The sequence below is a fragment of the Peromyscus californicus genome, unplaced genomic scaffold, assembly GCF_007827085.1.
Source record: "Peromyscus californicus insignis strain IS unplaced genomic scaffold, ASM782708v3 Scaffold_4__1_contigs__length_199733344, whole genome shotgun sequence".
NCBI classification, from domain to species: Eukaryota; Metazoa; Chordata; class Mammalia; order Rodentia; family Cricetidae; genus Peromyscus; species Peromyscus californicus.
This window is the reverse complement of record NW_026294562.1, coordinates 159,020,222-159,036,869: the sequence shown is the minus strand read 5'-3', so window position 1 is coordinate 159,036,869 and position 16,648 is coordinate 159,020,222. Positions and strand designations below refer to the sequence as shown.

The 16,648-nt window shown below is 51.5% G+C and overlaps 1 protein-coding gene across 1 annotated transcript in view; it reads left to right on the top strand.

Moving 5' to 3' along the window:
* The window catches only part of Pepd (peptidase D), a 134,889-nt gene that overhangs the window by 13,143 nt on the left and 105,098 nt on the right, over positions 1-16,648 (top strand). Inside the window, exon 4 of the mRNA XM_052760063.1 lies at positions 7,477-7,540. Within this exon, the coding sequence (XP_052616023.1) occupies positions 7,477-7,540 (64 nt within the window). The remainder of the gene's footprint in view (positions 1-7,476; positions 7,541-16,648) is intronic.

The following is a 16,648-nucleotide window of genomic DNA, read 5'->3' as shown; positions in this document are numbered from 1 at the left end:
CATGGGCTTCACATGGTGGCCGTGAAGTACCAGGAGGCGAGGCTGACCTCCGCTCTAATCCCTTCCTAGGAAACAGCACCATTACAATACAGTGCTGTGTTGTTGGGTTGGTTACACCTGAGGTGACGACATGAGGTGATGGTGTTGCCAGGAGTGCACTCTCTGAATGTCTGACCTGGAAGTCACTGCACAGTCCCAGGCTGGCTTTGAGCTTGTGACCTGCCTGTCCAGAAAGGTGAAATCTGTTTCACCCCTGCTTGACCCTGGTTAGGACCATGATGGCAGGACATTGGCTGTGTGACTTCCGGGGCTAGACCATGAAGTGCACTGGGGCTTCCCCCAGTTCTCTCCACTGGGACATTCTCCTCCAGCTCTGCCCTATCATAAGGAAGCCCAGACTCACCCGTGCGGAGAGCCTCCAGCTGGTGCTGCACCAGCCATGAGCATGGATGAGCCTTCACATGAAGCAAGCTTCCGCTGAGGTCACAGGTGTCATGGAGCAGAGGTTAGCCGCGCTGCCTGGGCTCTGTCTCACTTCCTGACCTGGAGAGTCCACACGTTAATGACCTTTCTCATTCCAACAAAATATCTCACAGAAGCAACTTGAGGGAGAAAAGATGTGTTTTGGTTTAGTGTTTCAGAAGGCCCAGCTCATCCCCGTGGGGAGGTGACGTCAGCAGGAGTGTGAGATCACATCATGGCAGCCATGGAAGCAGAGAACAGGACCACACTGATGGCCAGGCTCTAACTCTCAATGCTTGCCCCCAGTGACCCAGCTAATAAAAGCTCTGCACCCTTCCAGAGCAGCACCCAGCTGGGGATCAGATATTCAAACAGATGAGCCTATGGGGGACGCTGCAGGTTCAGACCCTAGCAAGGATAAACCGTTTTCCGTTCCACTCAGTTTTAGGGTGGGTCGGGTATCACTCAACTGTAGTGTATAAGTCAGGCTTTCACTGCTATGACAACGTACCCGAGGGAAACAAATGAACAGGGGAAAGGTTAATTTTGGATCATGATTTCAGAGGTTTCGTTCTGTGGTCTGCAGGCTCCATCGCTGTGTCTGACATAAGGCAGACTACTACAGTCGCGTGAGCTTGTCACGCAGCTACCCCCTCATGGTAGTTAGAAAGCAAGGGGTAGGGGAAGACAGACAGACAGACAGACAGACTAGGGTTCTAAAACACTCTTTTAAGGATATGCCTCCCAGTACCTTACTTACTCCAGTTAGGCTCATCCCATAAAAGCCCCTCCTGAGCATTACCTCACAGGGGAGCAAGCCTTCAACGTGACACTTCTCATCCACACCATAACATCTATAACTGGACCAGCCTGGAGGGATGTGTAGGTCTCGTCTCTGTACGATGCTCCCCAAATCCTTCCTTGCACGCTAAGCCGCCCTCCTGAACAGAACCATGACTGTCCTTTCAACATCCCCTTGGTCCTACTTCCTGGCTCAAGCTGAGCTAGCCGAGATGTCCCGTTGCTTAGAGAGTCAGCTCAGAGGTTGGCAGATCCTGTCATCTGTGAGCTGTGGGGGTGGACAGTGGGGGTCCAGGAGGGTCTGTGGGCCCTCAGTTGGCCCCAGCCGGAGTTTCTGTCTGGAGAGGTGGAAGGACATTGAGTGGGCCTCTTCTGCTGTCTCTTCTCTTTCCCTCCTGCCCTCCTGCCCCCTTCTTTCTTTCTTGACTGTCACTATGTAGCCTAGGCTGGCTCAGACTCAGATCCACCTGCCTCCTCCCCAGTGCTGGGATTACAGGTGACCACCACCATGCCCTGCCAAAAGAGTGGGTGCATGTGTGCATGTGGGTTGTTGGGGATTGACTCTAGGGCCTTGCACATGCTAGGCAAGCACTCTTGCAGCTGAGCTTCTTTGTGGCGGATAGCCTCAGAGGATGCGCTGTGGCTGCCCCAGCTCACACATAGGAGCAGTCTCCAGGCTCAGACACCTGCTCTGAGTTGCAGAGTGCTGCTTTCCTCTTTGACAACTTAATGACATGTTGACATGGTTGCTGACTTCTGCTCTGCGCGCACCGTGTTGTGCCACCAGCGGAGTAAAAGCTGCGTACCTAGATATTTCCTTCGAATGGAGAGCTGGCTCCAGCAAGAAAGGAAGGGTGCTGCCTGTGAGCTGCAGGCAGGCGTCTTCTCTGGCTGGTAGAGTGGAGGACTGATTTTGCCCGAGGGACTCTACCCCAGGTGCTGAACCTGTGGGAACTCCCGGTGTCTCTTACACTTACATCTTGGGAGCTAAATAGCCCTTGTCTGAAGGGTTTAAAGCCCGGGATCCGATTGGTCCAGTATCAGCTGTTAGCAGTCTGCGTGCTGGGCGGATAGTCTTCAAGAACACAGGAATTACAGTCTGCACCTTGGCGCAGCTGAGTCTCAGAGACTGTTCAAAGCTCTCCTTTAGTCTGTCCTGCTTTGCTGAGACAGCTCATTGTCTAGTGCAGAATAGAGCCTTGAGTAGCCTTGGGGGTAGAAGCTGGTCTGCAGGGTTGGTTCCCCTGGTGAACAAGGCTGTGTATGCTGTGCAGGCTAGACGCGGGAGCTGTGGTCCCAAGGGAGATTGTGACGTTTCTTTTCTCTTGTAGCCCTGGCTCCCTCAGCAGACCTTTCCTGTCTGTGCTCTGGGGTGACCTGAGTGTTTGGGAGGGAAGGGCTGGTTGTAATGGGCAGGTGACAAAGGGGCTGGTTGTCTGGGCTGGAGCTGGGAAGCAGCCAGATCTGATGTGCGCGGCTGCTTCCAGACGCTCTCGTAATCAATAGGGCACTGGGAGCAAGGCTGATGGGATTACCTGGCCTTTGCAATCAAAACCCACCAGACTGAACATTTGACCTTAAGCTCCTCAGCTTCCTTTGGAGTCTCTATCTGATGGCTTTTGAAAATCCATCTGGCAGATACTACAATCCAAAGTCACTCAGGGAACCAGCGGATGTTCCGCTGTAGGATCCACGGCTTCTTTGGGTGCAGGTGTCGGGATTGCAGGTGCTGGGGGAGGGGATTAGAAGCCTGTGCCTCACCCCACACCCTCACTGAAGCAGCAGGGTGGGAACCCTTGATGTGTTTTTGTAGGCGTCTATCCAAAAGAGGATTAGCTGACAGTAACTTTGGCCTGGGGTGTCTGGGCTCCTCTAAGCAAACTGGAAGCTCCCTCTGTGACACACCACACCAAGTAGCTTCAGGACCCATGGAAAGTGAGCAGCTCTGGGTAGGGATGGGGGATCTCTACAGTCGTGCCTATCCCTGACCAAGCTGAAAGGAGAGAAAGTGTGCCTGGCCTGGGTTTGCAGGGAGGTGGTGATCAGCTTCTCGAGGGCCTGTCTGGGCCTCAGGCTGTCCAGGAAGAGGCTACTGTGAGCTCTCCAGGGCTGAGTACCAGAGGCCCTGTACACAGCTCCTTTTGATAGTAGAACCCATGTGGGCCTGTATGTGTGTGTGTGGTGTGTGTGTGTGTGTGTGTGTGTGTGTGTGTGTGTGTGTGTTTGTGTGGGATGTGTGATGTGGGATGTGATGTGTTGTGATTTGTAGTGGGATGCGTATGGGATGACTTTTGTTTGAGACAAGGTCTTGCTATGTAACTCAGGCTGACCTTGAATTCAAGATCTTCCTATCTCAGCTTCCTGAATCATAGGCATGTGCCATCACACTTGGCTTGTATGTGGGATGTTTGTGGCCTGTAGGATGTGGTGTGTGGACGGTGGTCAAAATTTTTTATGGCACTAGCCCCCCACTTACACACTTTGAGTCACAAGGACCACAGCTTCCTGATCCTCTCTGGGCCATACTCTGGCTCCTGCTGTTATCAGGAGGAGGGATGGGCTCTGTGATGGAGACAGTCCTTGAGAAAGGGCTCTTCCTGAGCACCTGCCCCTCACCCCCAGCACCCAGGGATTAGCCAGAGTCCCTAGCTTTCGTGGCTGCCCTCCTCATGGGTAGCTCTGTCTCCATCACGTCTCCTTACAGTGTGGCTGCCCTCTGCCTGGCGGATAGCCTCAGAGGATGCGCTGTGGCTGCCCCAGCTCACACATAGGAGCAGTCTCCAGGCTCAGACACCTGCTCTGAGTTGCAGAGTGCTGCTTTCCTCTTTGACAACTTAATGACATGTTGACATGGTTGCTGACTTCTGCTCTGCACGCACTGTGTTGTGCCACCAGTGGAGTAAAAGGCAGCGGCATTGTTTGGAGCTGAAGGCAGGCGCCAGGCGCCAGAAACTGATGGTGACTGCTGTCATTTGGCCTTATTACTTATTCATTAACTGCGGGCAGGTGGTCAGCTAGCCAGTAAGGCCCGCTCTTTAAAATTTCATTTTCTGGAGGGTTCCAACATGTCTCCATCATGTGGCATTTGTTTAATGGTTCTGTCTCACCTGAGGCCTCACACAGGCTTTGGGGCTCATGGCACTGCGACCAGGCATCATCTGCTCTGACTCTGGGCTTGTGCCTGGGCCCAGTTGCAGGCAGAGCAGACCTGCATGGGCCTGAGTGCCTGGGCACAAATCCTCTCTCCAGGGTGGGTGTCCTGTCCAGTGAGGGACTTCTGTCTTCTGCCAGAACTACACTGTGCACTTGATAGAAGAGTGTCTGAGCGTGTTCAGCTCCTCCCCACATGCCGGCCGGGACTGGGTATAGACCCTCGAAGAAGCCTCTTTGTGTCCTGGCCAGCACAACCCTCAGAGCACTCAGAGATTCCCAGTGACCTTCCCAGCCAATGTCTCTTCCCATGTCACAACCCCACCAAGTCCTGGCTGCCAGGTGTTCCGTGCCTGGTTTGATCATGCAGCCTGGCACACATATCCCTTCAGGTAACATTTAAATGATTTTTACTGTAATTAACCCACAAACATGAAAAAGCAGGAACTGTTCAAACTTAATTATCTCTGCCCTTTATAAGAAGAATGTAATGTGCTGAGTCCCAGACAAAAGGCTCACAGCACTTCATAATTTCTGTTGGCGGTTAGTCCTGGCAAACCTTGATGCACGGGAAGTGCTTGTGGCTCTCGAGACCCAGTCTGCACTCAGCCTAGACTGTGGTCTGCCTCTGTAAGGAGAGCAAGTACTGGGCAGGGAGCACCTGGTGGGACTGGTGCCTGTGCCCACTTCTTCCTGTTGGGGCTCTTCTAGGGGTCAGCCACCCTTTGCTCCACCTGACCATCCACAGACAGTGGAATGGCTGGTGGCCACTGTTGTGGTTTGAATGTGAATTGTCCCCCGTAAGGGCATGCATTGGATGCTTGGTTCCTACCTGGTGGTGCTGTTTTGAAAAGTTTTAGAAACTTTAGGAAGGAAGACTTTGGAAGAAATAGGTCACTGGGGATGTGTCCTTGGCGGGGGGCGGGGAGAAGCACCTCTGTCTCTGCTGTCAGCTTCCTGTCCACTACAAAGGGACCAGCCTTTACTGTACATGCCCTCCACCATAATGGGCTGCCTCCCTGTTAACGCAGAATCAGTGGAGCCAAGCAAGCACAGACCGAGCCCTCTGCAACAAAAAGACCTGAGCCCAAGTCAGTAACTCTTCTCTGAGGCTGTTCTGTAAGGCATTTCATCACAGCCATGTAGAAGGAAGTTTATAACCACCGTGTGGGGTTTGTGGGTGAGTACCCAGCAATGGGGATACCCCTCATCACAGCCCACTATGCTCTCCTCCTCCTCTTGCTGCCACTTCCTTGACTAGGGCCTTACTGCCTGCAGACTTTACCAGCCTTCTCTGGTGTGGCAAGCCTCTGATGAACCCTAACTTGTAAGACTCCCCGGGAGGGAAGGACAGGGAGATGTTTCCTGGTGGCTTCCCTCTAAAGGACATTTTTTGGAGGGAGGCTTCAGGTGCCCTATGGCAGTGGACATGAAAAGGTTAGGCCGCCATATTAGCGGCTGCCCTGAGCCCCTGCACAGAGCCCTGGAGGCTGAGTCAGATCTTTGTGCTTCTGAATCTGTAGGGAGTCTCCTTTTCATGCCTGTCACCACTGGAGGTGACACAGTGACTGGGATTGGAGGTAGGGCTGGGCAGAGCGGCACAGCTGGAGAGGGAATGAAGATACTTAGCAGCTGTTTTGCTGGTGGCCCTGCCGCTTGCTTTTCCAGCCTGCAGCTGGGACTCCCAGAACCCAGGTGAAGTGACATATCCTGCCTCAGCTCTTGAGGCCATTTGCTAATGGAGGTGTCAGGTCTTGGCCAGTTAACTGGTGAGTCCTGTCTCATGGCCGAAGCTAATGTGACCGAATTGTGCACATTTGATTAATGGCAAGAGCTTGATGCCCAGTGAGTTTTTCAGAGGCCAAAGGAGAGAAAAGGAAGGAAGGGAGGGAGGGAGGGAGGAAGGAAAGGAAGGAAGGCAGGAAGGAAGGGAGGGAGGGAGGGAGGAGAAAAGGAAGAAAAAAGCAGAGGGCGTTCTGTGAGATCGCAGTGATCCTCTGCCTGAGGCGGGCTTTCTACCTGGGCTGTGAGCCCCGCACTGCTGCTCCCACCGCCCTCCCGGTGCCCTGGTCCTCAAGTCTGCACCTATGACAGCCGGTTTTGTTTGTTTGGGGGGAAAGAGATTGATAGTGGACCAGAGAGAACCGTGAACTTCTGGTTCCCAAGCAGTGCTGCACTGTGGCTTATAGACTGTGGAGACCTGAGGGTCTGTCTCCTGGTTCTTTTTGGGACTCCCAGGAACCCCTGCCCCCAGTCTACACAGCCAGCATGGCTCTGGAAGTAGAATGTGAGGCCACCTCTGTACTGGACTGGGGCCTCTGTTGGATGGGACACCTGCTGTGAGCCCACAGTAGGATGAGAAGGGATGGGGCTCTCCCCTTATGTGGCAGCCAGGCATGCAGTGGTGCAGGGTAGCATATTTACGTCTCTGGACTTGGCACCTGGCTGGTGACATCACACACACTCCCCCATGTAGTCTACTAACCGAGGACCCAAGGGCAGGACAAGGTGACAGACAGCGTGCTGAATTCAGAGGAAAGCGTCGAGAGCTGGGTGAGGGCTCTCTCACATCATCTACTTCATGCTTTCTCCCTGGCTAATTTTCCACGTTTGATGACGAAGCTTACATTCTCCTCATCCTCATCACATTGAGAAACACTGGTATTGACTTCTTTAAAGTGTTCATTTACTGACCTTCTGTTCAAGAGGTACAGCCTGGGAGGTTACTTAGTCTGTGCCCCTGAGGGTGAGGCACACTGGCTGGCTGCCCGGCGGGTCAGTGATGTGGAGGGAGACGGTGGAAGGCAGGGGCTGTGTTCCACAGCTGCTTGCTGCAGACAGCCGGGGGCATAGCAAACGGAGTCAGGGGTCCCAGGGGCAGCAGAGGTGGCTCAGTGGCCTGGCACCCTTTATCAAGTGCTGGGTATACCTGCTTGGTGCTAGGTCCTCACACCACGGCACGCTGGACCCAGGCCTTCAAGGCCTGCATTGGGTAGGCAGAAGGTGGCCAGGCTGAGGCGTCGCCAAGCCCTGACCATGGTTTTCATTGTGTTTTCTTTTGAGGATCCATTCCAAGGAGCATTTCAAGGAGAAGTACGCTGTGGACGATGTCCAGTACACGGACGAGGTAAGTGGCTGACGGGGCGCTGCCTCGTTCTGAGCAGCCCTGGACTGGCAGTAACCCCTCTGTCCTGGCTTCTCCCTCCACTGTCACAGTCTGGGGACAGTGCCCCTCAGGAGCAGCAGAGGAGACGCAGCAGACACCTCTGACTGAGGAAGCTGTTCTTAGCCTGGGCAGTGCTTCTAACTCAGGTAGCAGCGTCTGGCAGTCGGGTTATGGTGACCACTGAGGTCCCTCTCTGAGAGGCAGCATGCTTGCCAGAGGGACACAGGTGTAATCAGAGCTGACAGTGGGCTTGCTCTGGGCCTTCATGCATTGAGGGGACTATTTATAAGTCCACACTAGCTGTAGGTGCCGCTGTCAGAAGAACCCCAGGTTGTGAATGGCTCGTGAGAGGACAGGAATTGGGGGTCCCTTGACTTGAATCTACCTTCCAGCCTGGCCGCCCAGCAGTATCAGGTAGTGTGGGTAAATACATCAATGTCGTCCTGAGGCTGTGAATCTGCCCCGTGTCCAGGAAGATGAAAGGGGTCTTTCAACTTCCACCGCTGACAGAACAGGGCTGAGGCAGAGCTGGGAGCACAGCGAGGAGCTGCAGAGTCTGAGTGAGCAAAGCCTTCTGATCCTGTGGCCACTGTGGCACACAGGAGACCTCTCTGGTCCATCCCTGGATGCTGTCACAGCTCCATGTTCTGTGCACATCAGAGCTGGACAGAAGTCAGCACGTGCCATTGGAGATTCAGCCTGGACCTGGCTGGATCAGCTGGACCGGGCACTGTGACCACATTGCCTCAGACCATGCTTGAGAGTGGACACATGCTAAGAGCTGGGGCTGCCAAGCTATGGAAGCAGCTTAGATGCCTATTGACAGATGAACGGAGAGGGAAAAAAAAAGGGGTGTGTGCACACAGTGGAGTGTTATTCGGCTGTGAAGTCACTTGCAGGAAGTGACTTCATTGGATGGCATTAGGGACCTTCGTGTGAACGGAAAGAAGCCAAATGCTACAGGTTTGCCCTCAGATGTAGAGTCTGGATCAGTGGTTCTCAACCTTCCTAATGCTGTGACCCTTTAATACAGTTCCCCATGTTGTGGTGACCCCCAACCATAAAATTATTTTTATTGCTACTACATAACTGTAAATTTGCCACTGTTATGAATGCTAACGTAAATAGCTGTGTTTTCTGATGATCTTAGGTGACGCCTGTGAAAGGGTCATTTGATGCACAGAGGGGTTGTGATCCACAGTTTGAGAACTGCTGGTCTGGATTCTACATAAAACCTATCTGTCTTGTGTGGTGCGCAAGCAGAAGGATTGTTTGGGAAGTGGAAGGGGACCAGTGAGGGAGGAGGGAGACCAGAAAGAACAATGGGGAATATGATCAAAGGCATGTGAGATCATATATGAAAACATCATCATGATGCATAGTGTTAGGCTATGAATATACATTAATAATTTCTTTTGAAAGACCATGGTGAAGAAGAGGTAGAGGTAGGAGAGGGGAGGAGCTTGGAGGGCTAGGGCTGGGGTTTCAGAGTAGAGGTGGTCATGTGATCTGTCCAGTGGAGACCAAGCAGAAACCCCCTTCCCTCTGGGCAGGGCACAGCTCTTTTGGGGTGACAGCACCAAGTGAAAAAGCAGGTTTTTGGGGACCCTAGCCAGATGCACTGCACTGTGAGGAGCCTGCCTCTCTTTGCTCAGCGTTTTGTCCTGGCCCACTTGCTCTGGGGCAGACAGCTCTCCTTGACCTTGGGCAGACCAGCCTCAGCCCCATCCTGTACAGAGGCAGCATGGTCCTGCCTTGAGTTCTGTAGCCCTGGAATGTGCCACCCACAGATTATCATCCCCATCCATCAAGGCCCTGCACCGACCCCATGGGTGCTCTCGGGATAGCTTGTGGACACTGGCACTGTCTGGCTTCTGAGCTGCACCTGGCCCTCTCTTGTCTCGTATCTGTCTTGAGAACCTGGTTATTGGCCTTGCTGTGTTTCTCCTGCACTCTCCCTCCTAGTTCCAGAGGTGTACAGAGGCATTTAGTCCCAGAGCTCCACCCAGCAGCCCAGGGCATGGAATAGCACAGGAAGTGACTTCACAGATGAAGTCACTGAGGCAAAGTAATACCCTGTCAGGTTCCCAGGAGAACCTCAGTGAACGAGAACGCTCACATACTTGGGCAGCAATCCATGTCTTCAGTGCCTTTGCCCTGTTGCACCATGGAGAGATAGGCAATTTATTATTTTAAAAATGTATTATTTTATTTTACATGCATTGGTGTTTTGCCTGCACACATGTCTATGTAAGGGTGTTGCATTTCCTGGAATTGGGATTACAGACAGTTGTGAACTGCCATGTGTTTGCTGGGAATTAAATCCGGGTCTTCTGGAAGAGGATTCAGTGCTCTTAACTGCTGAGCTATCTCTCCAGCCCCCAGTTTATTATTTTTTTCTGCAAGGTTTCTAATAATTATTAGTGTGTGTTAAAAAATGTTATTTTTAAGTATGTGTCTGTGTCTGTGTGCATGTGCTTGTGAGAGCAGTACCAATGGAGGCCAGAAGGGGGCTTCAGATTTCCTGGGGTTATGAGTTACAGGTGCTTGTGAGCTGTCCAATGTGGGTGCTGGGAACTGAACTCTGGTCCTCTGAAAGAGCAGCAAGTGCTCTTATTCATCTCTCTAGCCCTCATGGTATACATACATTGTAGAGAAGAATGAGTTTCATTATTACATTTTTCATGTATGTACACTGTATACTTTGATCATAACTCCATTTACTGCTTGTCCTGCCCCAGTACTGACTTTCTTCATCTTCTCAAACAGTTCCCTTTCTACTTTCCTTTTCTAGACAGGGTTTCTCTGCCTAGCCCTGGCAGTCCTGGAACTCACTCTATAGATCAGGCTGTCCTTCACAAAGATCCCCCTCTCTCTGCCCCCACCCCCAGTGCTGTGATCAAAGGTGTGCACTACCACCGCCCAGCTCCCTTCTGCTTTCTTACCCTTTTCTCTCAACTCAAGATTCCGCATATGAGGGAAAACACACCATGTTTGTCTTTCTGAGTCCTGTTAACAAGATGATCTCTGCTGCAGATGACATAATTTCATTTCTTTATGCCATTGTATACCACATCTTCATTCTCCATTTGTCGGCTGATGGGCACCGAGACTGATGGCATGTTACTGCTGTGGATTGTACTACAGTAGATGTGGGCACGTGAGAATCTCTGTAGTAAGCTGACTTTTGGCTATATACCTAGGAGTGGTGTAGCTGGCTGCTACTTATTTTGTGAAGACCTTCATACTGATTTCCATATTGGATGCGCTCTTTTAAAGCCCTGCCTGTAGTGTATAGGGTTCCTTTCCCCACACATTGAGAGGCAGCTTTTGAGAGAGCGGGTGTCATGTGGTGTCAGTCTTTAAGGGTGACCTATGACATCTAAAGGTGTTATAATGCAGCCAGTTGTACCCGTCTCTTTTTGTGTGGCTCTGTGACAGACTGAATGTTTATTTACATGCTTCTAATGAGGTGGTTTGCTACATTGTATCTCTACGCAGTAGAGAAGAGTGATAGTTCGTCCTTCACCCTGACCTTGTTCCTGATGCTGTCCTTTGGCAGGTGTATCTCCATTACTCTCCAGTCTTGTAGAGTGCATCTCCATTTCACTGTCCTTTAGGGTCTTGACCGTGGGATCTCCCATGATCACCCCTGGAGGGAGAGCTAGGAGAGACCCTGTCTCAGGGTTGTGAGATGGAGTCCTGCCGGTGGCTGGGCCCCCAATGCTGAGTAAGAACCCTCTCTGGGCTGCAGCCTTACAGGTTGACATTTTGCATTTATAACTGGAGGGAGGGGAGAATTCAACTCCCATTTACACTGTGGGGAAAGGAACCAGATCTCCAGATGCAGGACAATAGAGGAAGAGAAAGCGTCCGGCGGGAAAGTCCTTAGTGAGGGTGAAGACTGGCAGCCACATAGGCTGTCTTAATCTTTTAAGGCAGAATGTTAAATGAAAGTGTCAATAGAGGTCAAAGGGCAGAGCCTCTTTAGGGTTCTGGAGCACTCTGCAGGAGCAACAGAATCATCATCATCGATTAGCTCTGTTGATCACCGTGACTACTGTTCTATGGTTTTGATTTCTCTGCTAGAGAGAGAAAAGAGGGCCTTGGACATGCTAGCTGGTGCCACTGAACCACACCCCCAGCTTTGACTGCTGCCTTCCCGGAGGCAGGGGCTCCTCTTAACAGTAGGACAGGTGCTTCACTCTGGGGTTGCTCGTTTATGATGTCTTCCACCCTGTCCCACAGTGAATTACAGATCCAACCCCATTTACAGACAAGAAGGTCAAGACTGAGAGGTAAGAGGCCTCATCCATGGCCCCACAGCTGGGGTGTGGCAGCACTGGGGTGACCCTAAGGCCTCCAGATTCCAGAGGCTGTCCCTTCCGGCTCTATACTTGGCCTGTCAAAAGTGAAAGGCTGACTTGCAGTGGACTTGCTTGTGCAGAAGTGACTCAGGCTTCCAAGGGCCTGTGATTTCCTGAAACTGGGAACGAATTCCACCAAAAGGAGCAAACAGCTAGTTGCATTGAGCGCCGTGGGCTGGAACCATGTTCTGATGTGGGCAGCACTCAGGCTTATTCCATCATGGAAGGTGACAGGAAACTCCTTAGGCAGGTATTCCAGGCCAGTTCTGTGGTGCTCAGCCCTATCTAGCCTTGGCCATCCTTGGCCATCTCTATAAACCAGACAGCTAGCTGCAGCTGCATGCTTGCTCTGAAAGAGGGTGGGAGTGATCCCGATCCTTGATGTCTCATAAAGTAAATGCAGGTATCAGAGAATGCAGCCCAGTCAGCAGAGCCTCAATGCCTAGAACCACATTATGAGGCATGGTGGTGCACGCTGGTAGTCCTAGTCCTTAAGAGGCAGAGGCAGGAGGATCAGGAGATCAAGATCAGCCTCTGCTGTATAGAGAATTCAAGGCCTGGACTCCATGAGATCCTGTCTCAAAAACAGGAAAAACACAGATGTTTGCAATGATAGACCTGGTTCCCCCCCTCCTCACAGAAGAGCCAGAGCTTAATTACTGGGAAGGAGTCACTCTGGGGACCCCTGGGAGGGGCTCCCCAGCATTGCTGTGCACACTTGCTGTAGAAGCTAATGTCTAACTAACTGGGAGCTGGCAGGGTGGAGGGTGATTTTTGTACTTGCTCTTCAGCACTGGGCAGATGTGTGAAAGTCGCAGGGTCAGTTACTCAGCTGTAGGCAGGCAGGCAGGCTGTAAGAGAAACAGCCACAGATGCCCAGGGGTAGATGCTGCCTGCTCCTCACTCAGCCTTGGTATGGGAGACTTCAGTAGAGGGGTCTATGATGGGGCCACGATTACTGCCTTGTTCTGAGGGGCTGCTAATACTCTGTGTGTTTGAGAATAGTCAGGCATCATATTGTTGGTACTATTTTCATTTTAAAAGCAGATTCAAACATTTAAGGGCACTTCAGGCCACTGGTGTGCACTGGTGCTTTGGGAAACTGCCATGAATAATGGTTTGTTTTCAAGAGTTTCAGTGCTGGGAGGGCAGATCCCTGCATGCTGGGCCACATGGGCTTTCTCAGCAACACAGTTGAAGCGTGTCTGATTCCTTTGTTGAGGGTGACTCACTGGCTTGGTCAGAGTCCTGGTCAGGAGCCCGTGTCAGGTTCCCTTGGGAAGCTTCTAGATTGTCCCCAGGGCAGGATCTGGGCGCACAGACCTTTGATAAATTCTTCAGGTTCCTGTCCACCTAGTCAAGGCTGCCTGGGAGATGAATGCTGGCTGTGGCCTGCAGCAAGGCAGGGCCTTTAACAGCCCCACTGGGGAGAACAGACGAGTCCCCTGTGGCATGCGCTCCTGGAAGTGAGGCCTGGGGCTGTTAGAGCTGTGCTGTCTAGTCCTGGGGCTACATTCAGAGCCAGCGACACAAAACCACATCTTGTTCCCTTAATTTTTGAGGCACGGCCTCCAATCGGTGTGCTGATGAGTGTACCACTAATGGGTCTCCGTGGGGAAGGCAGATGGAGCTGCTGGGCTGGGAGTAGTTCTGCAGCCACAGAGGTAACCAGGGCCCACTCAAGCAGCTGTGATCAATAAAAGATGTTACTCTGCCAGGACGCAGCGACGCCTGGCCTGCTCTCGGTATCCGGCCTCTATGCATCTGAGCGTCAGGCTTGCAGCGAGGGGGTTTTCTCCTCCATTATTCCTAACCAGCATGTCCAGAGAGTCATTGCGGAGAGAAAAACCATCAGCCCGCACATTTGTTATCCAGCTTCTCTCTCCCAAGGACAATAGCAGATACAATCCCCAAGTGCCTCCTCGCTCCCTGATTCTGCCGCTGTAATTGACGGCATCGTTGTGTGCTGATGAATGTAGACCCTTCATGTCACCGAAACAACACACCCAGGGCCTGACACACTCGACTCTGTTGGTTTTAATGAGCCTCCCTCCCCTCCAGGAGGAGCAGGCGGGAGGAAGGGACTGGCTAGCCTTCATTTGTGCGACACAGAGGCCGAGAGGCTCAGTCATTCTCCAAGTGGTTACTGAGTGAGGGGAGAGAGAGGCTGCCCCTGGGAGCCACTGTCTCCTGCCCAGATGGCTAGACCACGGATGGCGTGGAATACTGACCTTCGGGTCACTTGATTCCTAAATTCTTTTCTTTTTATTGTTACCCCTCCATCCCCTTGTCCTTACCTTCATTTTAAGGTCGGGTCCCATGGAGTCTATGCTAGCCTTGAACTTACGGTCCTCCTGCTTCTTCCAAGTTCTGGGAAAACAGGCATGTACTATTATGCCTGCTCACTTGGGTTTGTTGGTTTGTTTGTTTTTTAAATAAACTTCTTTTTCTTATGAGGTTACTGTGTATTTGAAGCTAACCTCAAACTCACAATCCTCCTGTCTCAGCTTCCGAAATGCTAGAATTATAGATGTGAGCCACCATACCATATCAGAAAAACCCTTCAAATAACATAATTTTTATATATATGCAAATATATATAAATTATATATAAAACTATATATGCCAGGATGCTCACACAGCATTATTTATAATAATTCATCATTAGAAATAATTTACATGTCCAGCAGAGGGAGAGATTAAGTAAATGATGTTGAGTCCATTAAGAGAGAGTTTTCTATAGCCACATGTTAAAATTCTGGGCTTTGCTATTTCCTTTTAAAAGAGAGAGAGAGAGAGAGAGAGAGAGAGAGAGAGAGAGAGAGAGAGAGAGAGAGAGAGAGAGAGAGTGTGTGTGTGTGTGTGTGTGTATACGTTCCACATGTGTGTGGATGCCTGAGGAGGCCAGAAGAGGGTGTTGATTCCCCTGAGCTGGAATTCTAGGTGGTTGTAAGGCAACTGATATGGGCAACTTGGCTCTCCTAGAAGAGCAGTCAGAGCTCTCGGTCACTGTGTGATCCCTTCTGTCCTGGCTTTGCTGCTTATTAGCTGAATTTAGGCAAGTCCTTTAACCCCCACACAAGCGGTTTCCATCTGTGAGTCCTGGACATCGGTAGCAGCATTTTTATGGGTGGTTAAGTGACGTGATGTGTGTAAGATGACTGACATGGGCTATAATCAAAGACTTATTGAACGTTTTCCATCCCCAGCGGTAGTGACTGCTAAAAATTGCATGTTTGAAGAATATTTAATGACAGGAAATAAGCGGAGCATATAATTTCATGTGATCCAAATGTCATTACAGTTCTCTGTTTCTCTGCACAGAGCTGAACTGTCTCTGGGGATGGCAGGTGCATCTTCTCTTTCATGGCTTTCAATATGTTTCAGCTTTTCTCTGGGAGCCTTTTAGTATTGAAAAGTGTGTATACTTATGTCAGAGCCTATCAAAGTATCCACCTTAAATATGCGCAGCATAGTGTTTCAGCATAGTGCTTCAGCATAGTGCTTCAGCATAGTGCTTCAGCATAGTGTTTCAGCATAGTGCTTCAGCATAGTGTTTCAGCATAGTGCTTCAGCATAGTGTGCAGCATAGTGTTTCAGCATAGTGCTTCAGCATAGTGCTTCAGCATAGTGTTTCAGCATAGTGTTTCAGCATAGTGTTTCAGCATAGTGCTTCAGCATAGTGCTTCAGCATAGTGTGCAGCCCGCCCATTCCAACAGCCCACCTTCCTCTTCTGTGGTGAGGGTGTCAGAGAACTTACGGTTGGGGTGAGGAGCATGACTTGTGTACAGCCGGACAGAGGGCCAGATTGCTCCCAGCAAGGTGGTCAGCACTCTGGGGTGCAGGTTTCCTAGCTGGTGGGTGATGCGTGCTTTGTCAGGGGTGGGGTCGGGGATGGGTGACAGTCAGCTGGGGGTGTGTAGAGAAGGGAGTGACTGAACCTGCTTGCAGCACTGGGGTGGGGCTCACAGCCAAGTGGGATGTGTTGGAGTAGTCAAGCTGGTGGGAGATGACCCCAGCCATCAGTGAAAGTGAGCCGAGGTGTGAGCGGGTAAGCCTGTGTCCTCTCACTGAAGGCACTGGGAAGGAAGCATTCAGCATGCAAGGGCAGTGGCCTGAGGAGGTGGGCATGGATGCCAGAGTGGAGTTAAGGAACACTAACTCCCCTCGGTTTAGTCTGGGAGATCAGTGGCAGGCAGGGAGGGAGGCATCTGCCCTGAAGATGAGAGGCTCCTGGGGCTGGTGTCTAATGGGATGGATCTTTCAGGAAGGACAGGGAAACTGCACACCATTGCCGGCCTTGAGAGTGGGCAGGTCTGGCTGTTTGGAGCCAGGGATCTGTGTGGTGCCTGGAGGAAGGTCTCGTGATGAGGGGTGCTCCAGGTTTAGCTTTGCACCCTCTGTACTGTTGATAGCCGTAGGGCTTTCTGGAGTCCATCTGCCTCTCTGAGCCGCAGCTTCCTCATCTTAAGGGTGGGGTGACTGTGGTACCTGTGTCATAGATGAGAGCTGTCGTCATTGGGTAGTGATGGTGTGCCGTAGATGAGAGCTGTCATCATTGGGTAGTGATGGTGTGCCGTAGATGAGAGCTGTCGTCATTGGGTAGTGATGGTGTGCCGTAGATGAGAGCTGTCGTCATTGGGTAGTGATGGTGTGCCGTAGATGAGAGCTGTCGTCATTGGGTAGTGATGGTGTGCTGTC